The sequence below is a fragment of the Elaeis guineensis genome, chromosome 7 (assembly GCF_000442705.2).
Source record: "Elaeis guineensis isolate ETL-2024a chromosome 7, EG11, whole genome shotgun sequence".
Taxonomy (NCBI): Eukaryota; Viridiplantae; Streptophyta; class Magnoliopsida; order Arecales; family Arecaceae; genus Elaeis; species Elaeis guineensis.
The window spans coordinates 3,273,059-3,282,510 of record NC_025999.2 but is presented as its reverse complement, the minus strand read 5'-3'; the positions used below and the strand labels follow the sequence as shown (position 1 = coordinate 3,282,510).

The following is a 9,452-nucleotide window of genomic DNA, read 5'->3' as shown; positions in this document are numbered from 1 at the left end:
CAGATCGTACTCCGGAGGAACTCCATACTGAATCTTTATCAGTAAAAGTTCATTCGGAGTCAGAGAACAGGGAATGACGTCCGGCGCAAAAATCGGACGAGGCCCAGCCCTAGATGTGGGTTCGTCTACAGTATGAGAGTTCTGGAGGACTGAGACGGACGAGCTCCTGGAACCGCTAGAGGCGGAGGTGCCAGAAGATATTTCAAACAAGAACCCTAAAAATCTCGGAGAAATCAGGCGAAATAAGAGGCGAAAGGTTCGCGGGGGACCAAACCAAAGGAATGCGGCAGAAGAAGAATGGAGGAGAAGGGGCACCTAGATGGCAAGAAAAGGAACGAAAGTTCCGGGACTAACCTAAGTCGCTCCGAAGGATGCAGGGGTGCAAGGACAGGGATGACTCGAAGAACGCCTAAGGCCAAAGTGGACGCCAAGGAAGGTCAGAGCTCTCGGAGAGAAGGCAGACACCGACAAAACTTTCAGGCAGAATGAGACTCCTGGAGGCGGAAAGGCGGGTTTAAATAGACCCTGGGATCCGGCGCTATAATGATCGTGGATCTCCCCAGGCCGATCCATGCTCGCCATGTGTCCCACTCGCCACAGCAGGCGATTAAAAGCGGCTGATAGCTGACAAAGCCATTAGTGCATCGTACCTGGGACAACGCTCCAGCGGAAATTTCGAAAGGACTCTTCGGATCGCCCCGATTTAAAAAGACTCTAGCACGCGCGCATTAAATGCCAGGATTTTCGAGGACGGTCGTGCGCAGGATTCAAAGGGGCAACTTCGGCTGTGAAAATTTCTCTGTACTTCCTTCATTCAAAACTCGAACTCGGAAGTAGGGGGACTGGTGTTGGGTATAAAATACCCCCCAGTCGAAGTTCATGTCAGGAGTGACCCTCCAGGGATTTTACCGACGTCCGACCTTCGGCGACATCTTTCCGAACCTCTCCGACGGTCGAGCCTCCGCAACATTCCCAAATTCTGCTGACGGGTAAACTCCCACCAGTGTCGACCGGATTCTCCACGACGGACGGACTCCACCCAAGTTTCTGCGATGGTCGACCACCTTCTAGTCTTCATCCGAGCTCCTACGAGAGTCAGACTTCTTCTCCGAACTCCGGCTGCAGGTAGCCTTCATCCGGACTCCTACGGGAGCCAGACTTCTTCCCCGAACTCCGACTGCAGGTAGTCTTCATCCGGACTCCTACGGGAGCCGGACTTCTTCCCCGAACTCCGGCTGCAGGTAGTCTTCATCCGGACTCCTACGGGAGTCGGACTTCTTCCCCGAACTCCGGCTGCAGGTAGCCTTCATCCGGACTCCTACGGGAGCCGGACTTCTTCCCCGAACTCCGGCTGCAGGTAGTCTTCATTCGGGCTCCTACGGGAGCCGGACTTCATCCTTGAACTCCGACTGAAGGTAGACTTCATCCGAGTTCCCACGGGAGCCAGACTTCCATCCTGAACTCCTGATTGCAGGTAGACCTCACCCGAACTCTTACAAGGGCCGGACCCCGAGCTTCTACTGCAAGCGGTCTACTTCAAATTTCTACTACGAGCGGTCCGCGCCGTATTTTCACTGTAAGCCTTGACCCGAGTTTCCATTGTGGACGAATTCTTTTCGGATTTCTATTGTAGGCAGGCTTCGGCCGAGTCCCTTGACAAATGATCCCCATCCGGACTTCTACGGAGATCGGACTCCGATCAAACTCCTGTAGCGGATAGATTCCGGACGAACTCCTACGGCACACGGACTCCAGCAGCTGGACCCCTCCAGTGGATGAACCTCTCCAACGCCGTCCGACATCCGCTGCCGGTCGACCCTTTGCCGAATTCTGCGTGAAACCGAACTTCGTCTATGGAAAGCCTCTGACCGAGCTCCTACAGCAAGTGGCCCTCGCCTGCAGTATTAACGCCCAAGGCATCCAACGGTAGAAGGCTCACCAGCAACATCCGAGCTCCTCTCAGATGGATAGCTGCCTCTCCCCGCTAGACACCTCAACCAAGCTTCGGCCGACAGGCCTGGACTCCCTGGCAGGCCATAGTAATGGCCACGACTCTGCTCCACTCCCTGCGACGGATTCTGCGCGGCTTCATCACTCCCTGGCAGGCCATAGTAATGGTCACGACTCTGCCCCACTTCCTGCGATGGATTCCGCGCGGCTTCACCACTCTCTGGCAAGTCACGACAATGGACACTGCTCCACTCCCCGCAACAGGCTTCACGTGGCAGGCCACGATGATGGCCACGATTCCACTCCACTACTCTTCCTAACAAACTCCTCCTGGTCCCGAGCGGCCCACTACCAGGCGGTTACAAACGTCGCTATCAGTCTGTTGCACCCTCCGCCTATAAAAAGAAGACTCCAGATACGTTATTCTCTAAGCTCTAATTTCTATCTCAAAACTCTGCTAAAATTTTCGTTCGAGCACTCCATTCTTATTGAGGCGGAGAACTGACTTGAGCGTCGGAGGATCTTGCCGGAGCACCTCCAACTCCGATTTAAACTTTCTTTGCAGGTCCCGACGGCGACCGCGACTCCCTCGACTTCAGCTTCTCCGACGTCAGCGAATTTTTGCACCAACAATTTTAATTTCAAAAGAAAGTGAAAATGCCTAAATCTTCTAAAATCTAATCCACTCTTCCTATTCAAATTATATTTCGATTCTAGTTACAAACTAAATATATTAAAAAATATGATAATTTTAATTTTTATTCTAATCCCAATTTCGATTTTAATTTTGATTCTGAAGACCGTTAGGTCCGTTACAATAATCACATAAGAGTAAAATAAGAATAATTAAATTGGCGGGAAAGGAGGCATCTCTATTAACCTTTTTTGCTCCCTAAAAAGGTGAAAACATATGAGCACCCTTGGCTTCTTATATTAACGTTCGGACGGCGTTAGAGCCTCTTCAGATTCTATAGCCGCTGGCGTTAACTTAAAAGATTCGGAAGCTGGAAGACGCCGGACACTCCCGAACGGTCGCTTCCTTCTCTCGGCCGGCCATGGCGATTGGAGAAACCCTAGCTGCACTCTGCTCAAGCAAAACTCTAATTCCTCGATCCGTTCCATCTTCCTCGTCCGCTTCCGCTCGTCCACGTGGCGTGAGGCTCGCTTGCAGCTTACGGTTTCCGTCGTCTCTTGCGCCGGAGATCGGGATCTTCGACACCCAGGCTCTGCGCCGCATGGTGGAGGCCTTCGACTCCAAGATCCCCCTGGCCGAGGCCCTGACCCCGCCCAGCTCCTGGTACACCGACCCCTCCTTCTTCGCCCTCGAATTCGAACGCGTCTTCTTGCGGGGATGGCAGGCCGTAGGTAATCGAGATGCCCTCCGTCCGTTCCCTCTTCTTTCCTTAACTATTTTCGTCCTGTTGGATAATTATTTATAATGTTTCTAATCTTGTATTCCGCAAGCATTGACTGAATTCAAAACATTTGAATATTTATTTGCCCAAAAGATTCTATCTTTGTGCAAGAAAAAAGATCAGAACTTTTGGCCTTCCCCTATCATGTGCAATTTGTTCTGATTAGGAAAAATATGCAAAAGTCTGAATCATCTGGAATAAACTAAAATATCTGGAAATTTCCATCTGATAGCATAGTTTCTGTGTCAATCAAGATATTGGTTTATAGTGCTTTCTGTCTCCCCCTGATATCACGTATACGAAGTATCAGCTTTTATTATGTACACAGATATAAACTGGCGGTCTGTAATGATCTCTGGATATGAAACAAGCTTTATCAATCAAGGTTTTCTAATGTCCTGGAGCTTTGCAGAACTGGGAAATGATCTCTGGATTCTATAGACAATTTGTTGAATTCTTTCTGATCAAGTCATCATTTCGTAGGAATAATGGAGTTTATCATATACTGATTTTCAGGTTACACTGAACAAATCAAGAATCCTCGTGATTTCTTTACTGGAAGGTAATATTATATCTCCTGGCTTTCTGTATGTTAGGATGAATTTCTCATCTCAAGATTGTGCAATCTTACTGCCTTTGGTATTCTTCCCCTTCAAAGGCAAAAGGGTGTAAGGTATTATGTGCTTTTGGGTGTTTTGTCAGTGCAAATCAAATTTATAGTGAATGCCAAATCTTGCTTTTGCACTGACGAAACACCCAAAGTAATATGCGCTTTTGGAATTTGCCCACATATGGGCATGGACATAGTTATAAAGGGAAAAGGGGCATTCACTATAACCTTGGGTGTTTTGTAACTGCGAATTCGAATTCTTATATTAATAGTTAATGCTTTATAAAACCTATATTATATATAACACATAACTACAGAAGCACATATACCAGTACTTATAACATGTATCTTGTATTTATTGTTGTAGACAAGTTGAAAGTTGTATTATTCTCAGGAAAGAATGTTCGTTACAATTTGAGAATACATTGATTTTTACAAATTAATGTTTTTGAAAGCAATTATTATCCAAGAAAGTACTTAACTATGCACTAAAGGAATGTAGGATCCGTATTGCTTGCACCGATTAAGTAATTGAGTTCTGAACATTGAGTTGGCATTGATCATTATAGAAAATCAGATGAACATGAGATGCAGCATAAAACCTTGACTAGTATAAAATGGGCATACAAGATCATCGAAAGGTCTAGTTTCTTTATTTTAGTTTTAATTGTATTTCATTAGGGATCTTAGAATCATCTGGTACCTGCACTGAGAGGCCTAATATCCTTGTTGTTGTTTTTTTTTGGGGCTAATTTATATGTGGAATAAGTGAAGGTCGCAACCCGTACATGTTTAGGATTTTTCATGAAAAAGTGGGGGCAATGGAAAAAGATAGGAAGCATTATGGCCTTTTGTTTTGTTTTGTTTTGTTTTTCCTTCCTCAATTCAGTTGGAATATGCCAATGCATGAAATTGAGAATATGCCACTATATTAACTTCTTAGCCTCAAGCATGATATCTTGGAGGTTTATGTCTTGAGAATTATATCAGCAGAAAGGCTTAGGAGTTAAAATGATGGTATATATCCACATACACGGTTTTTTTCTGTTATTATATGACAATTGTAAGACCATGATTTGCTGTTTACTGGTTCATTTTAGTTACTCGGCCTGAAATCCCATATTATCTGCATACTTTTTATGCTTACCGTATTTGTAAGATATGTTTTAATATAGCAGCAGCTGACCTTTAATGGCCTGAACATGTGTGATCCTTAAATTTCAGTTATGATTCATACCTTAGAGATTCAGCTGGATATCTTGCAAGTAGCTAAATTATCAAGCTTCTTGGAGAACCTTTTTCTTTGTCGAGGTGCTTAGCTTGACTTCATAGTCCATAGCTTGACTTCATAGTCCAGATCTCCCGATTGTTTTTGATGGAGCAAAGAAGGGCAGAAGGGCAGACTTAACTGGAAATCCTACATGTCTCTATCTATTGTGGATCCTCTTTATGTAGCATAATTTCTATATTCATCGTCAGGTTTGATTGCTCAAAATTAAGATTAATTTAAAGCATTGCTGTACATCTTAATGAAGGGGTTTATTCTATTGCTCTGGAGAGCTAGTTTGATGATCTGGGAACCCCACAAGCAACATTTAACCATAGTCTAGTTATTTTTCCTTGAATAATTGATTTTTATTTCACCAGGCAACCACCTGAGATTGATTGGTTAGGAATTGGAGCCACAGATAAATTCTCCTTTTTTTTTTTTCATTTTTTCGTTGAATATAAATTAAGCAATTGTAATTCTCATATATCTAATTAGATGAAACAACAGATTGGGAAATGTAGAGTTTGTCATCTGTCGAGATGCAAATGGAGGCCTTCGTGCGTTTCACAATGTGTGTCGCCACCATGCCTCTCTCCTTGCCTCAGGAAGTGGGCAAAAGTCTTGCTTTGTATGCCCTTATCATGTGAGTTTCTACCCAAATGAATGACCTCTTTTTGGCAAATTTTGAAGATATGTTTCTACAGGGATATGCATGACCTATTAGAGCTTTGTGGAATCTGCTCTTGATAATCTTTGCGATCACTCTGACATTTCATGTCATGGATGTACCACTGTCCCGACCAGTTGCACAATTTTAAGTAATGTTTCTGGATCGCTTTGTTCTAGTTTTTTCTGACTGGTTAACTGGCTTGGCAAATGGAACCTTTGGTTGTCATATTTTTAGCATATGATTTGCCCATATAGAATGCAATTTGGAAGTCTTAAGAGATTTTGTGGTCATGGTGTTTATGCTGAAATGAAAGATAAGTCCATCCCAAGACACACACACGCACACGCACACGCACGCACCAAAGGAAAGAAAAGAAAATGAAGCACAAATATCATCTTTTGTACACGTTCTGATAGAGCTGTTTATTTTTGTTTTTTCAAGTGCCTGCTGCACTAGATTCTATTTGTCATCATGTTCTACTGTAACCCCTAATATATATTATTTCTCATTCACATGTTTAATCGGCATGTCCACAGATATGACAGTATCTTGCCTCCCTGTTTTCTTCACTATAATTTTCGTTCCTTTATGTTAATATTTATACTGATAGAAATGTACTTGTGAATGTTCAATTGATGATGAGTATAGTTTCTTGGGTTATATTACTCTAGTCTGATTTCTTGTGCTCTCAGGGATGGACTTATGGGTTAGATGGTGTACTCTTAAAGGCAACTCGAATTACTGGAATCAAGAACTTCAATAAAGATGTACGCAGAGTTATTGCTTTAATATCCTTTATTATTGGTTCATCACCTAATTTAAAGCTAACAAAGATGCTTCGTTCTGTCAATGGGGTACAGGAGTTTGGTCTCATACCATTGAGTGTGGCTACTTGGGGACCCTTTGTACTGTTAAATTTGGATACAGATATCGTACCTCAACAAAATTTTGCAAATGATTTGGTGCCCAATGAATGGCTTGGGAGTGCTTCAGATACACTTAGTAATGATGGGATTGATTCTTCACTGAAGCATATTTGTAGGCGTGAATATACTATTCGATGCAATTGGAAGGTTTGGTTTTTTGTAAAAGCCTAAGTCATTTGTAGTTCATATTTATCTTTGCTCCAATTAAGATGAAGCAGTGCCTATTAGTTAAATTAGATGATATCATGAAAGGTACTTTCTGAAATATCTATCATCAAATCATGCAGGTCTTCTGCGACAACTACTTAGATGGTGGCTATCATGTTCCATATGCACATGGAGGCCTTGCATCTGGTCTTAAGCTTGACTCCTACTCTACCCTTGTATGGACATTTCTTAATATGGTTTTCTTATCTGTTATACATTCTCTGTGCATTGTTCTTGCTATAAATTTTCAACCTGGCATTGTAATACTGCAGTGGAATGTCATCATCCTGTTTTTTCATTCCATGTTTCTATTGTTTCTGAATCATGAATGCTATGATGGGGAAACATGCACATTTTATGTAAGATTTGGCTTTCTTTCCAAACTGTGCTGTTCATCTTGCTTTGAAATCGTACTTTGGTTCCACCTTCCTCCCAAATTATGTGGATCCATAGTTCACCACCAGCTTTGCTACCATATTCCATATTCCCATCATAAGTATATTAAAGTGATGTCATGCTTCTTAGCATATTTTTTCCCCTTTTCTTCGTTGCATTTTCATGAGATGGAAGCTATAATACCTTTCTGGGACAAAATTTTCTTTTTCATTCTTTATCATGCTGCCATGTAGATTTTTGAGAAGGTAAGTATTCAAAGATGTGAAGGTGCTTCTGTAGATGAAGTTGGCTTTGATAGGCTGGGATCAAAAGCAGTGTATGCTTTCATTTATCCAAACTTCATGGTCAACAGGTGTGCTATTATTCAGTCCATAATTTCTCCTAATGAGGATCTGATGCTTATTCAATGAGTTATGGTAATTGATAGCTCAGAGATTTGAGTTTTTCAAATGTTTACAGGTATGGTCCATGGATGGACACTAATCTAGTCGTCCCATTGGGCTTGACCAAATGTCAAGTGATTTTTGATTACTTTCTTGATTATTCACTGTTGGTAAGTAATCGTTATTATTTTTCAATTGTAAAGCACATATATATGGTTGCTGTAGATAGTGCTGAGTTGATGTACTAAATTATTCAGGATGACAAGGTGTTCATTGAGAGAAGTTTAAAAGAGAGTGAAAGAGTGCAGGTAAATAAGCACAATCTACATTTTATATTATCTAGTCTAAAAGTTGCCAATTGCTTAATACTATTTTGGCATCTAACAAAAATGAGCAATTTGAACTGCAGATGGAAGATATTGCACTGTGTGAAGGAGTCCAGAGGGGCCTAGAATCACCAGCTTACTGTAGTGGCAGGTATGCACCATCCGTCGAGATGGCCATGCACCACTTCCATTGTCTTCTGCATGCATGCCTTAATGATCTCTGATTATATCATGGACTCCTCCATGATACCTGCAAAGCTGTTGTACCACCTTATCTTACCTGATTGATAATCAGAGTAGATAATTGGAGAACTCCCTTGTGTACCATTGAGGGATATGCATAAATGAAGACGTGATGCAAGCTTGTCAATATGCTTATTCATGAAAATTTGCTGACATGTTGTGTGCTGTTGGCCTTGAATCAGTAGCAGTATTTGTTGATCATTAAAATTTGGGTGAGGTCCTCATCAGCTTGTCAGTTTTCTTTCCATGAACTGGGTATGAATACGTAGGAAAATCACTCATTCGCTCCTGTTCTGGACCATTGAGTTATTCACATCATGGGATGTAATGTCATCACCACATTAATCCAATTATGCAAAGGTCCACAAATATGACAAGGTAAGATCTGAAGAATTGCAACCAGATCAAATGATCAATTTCATTCTGTTGTAGAATGGTCTCTATAATTTCATTGGTGAGCTTTTGAGCTGATAAGCACCCATGATCTCTAAAATATTGATGCTCTGGCGTGTGAAGGTGCTATGCTTTTGCTTAACCTTTGGATTGGACACGAGTACAAATCCTAAGACATGGTGCATCATAAGGTGTGCGGTATCAAAATCTTGCTTGCATATTGTTTGCTTGCTTCTTGAGGCAATCTTTTTGCTTCGTTGCACGATAATTATCCAATTGCAAGTCTAATTCATCGTTCATGGGATTTGATTATTCGTGGCCATGGATTATTGTCCATCACATATTTACGGGTTCCGATACTGGTAATCATGGTAGTAGAATTTGCAATACTTGGACAAAAAGAAGAGAATGTGTCGTGGGATTAGCCTTTGGTGCGGCCATTCTGGCACATGAACCGGTTCGGAACCGTGGCATGCAAGGTGCTATGAAATGGGTTTCTCAAAAAGAGAGGGAAAGAATTGGTCGGAGACATATTACTTGTTATTGCCAGAAATTTCATGCAATTGTGAGCCTTCTGAAGATTCCATCTCGAAATGTATAATTGAAATTCTATATAATGACAGCCGTTAGGAGGGTTTTGGCCACTCTCTATAATATGTTATT

The 9,452-nt window shown here is 42.2% G+C and overlaps 1 protein-coding gene across 1 annotated transcript; it reads left to right on the top strand.

Annotated features, from left to right (window-relative positions):
• The first annotated feature begins 2,903 nt into the window (after positions 1-2,903).
• On the top strand, positions 2,904-8,616 carry LOC105049342 (choline monooxygenase, chloroplastic). Its single transcript, XM_073260444.1, has 10 exons — positions 2,904-3,315; positions 3,882-3,927; positions 5,753-5,888; positions 6,608-6,682; positions 6,776-6,988; positions 7,129-7,224; positions 7,678-7,796; positions 7,904-7,997; positions 8,085-8,135; positions 8,237-8,616. The coding sequence occupies exons 1-10, from the start codon at positions 3,006-3,008 to the stop codon at positions 8,375-8,377; spliced, it is 1,281 nt and encodes a 426-aa protein (XP_073116545.1). The 5' UTR covers positions 2,904-3,005; the 3' UTR covers positions 8,378-8,616.
• Positions 8,617-9,452: the final 836 nt, after the last annotated feature.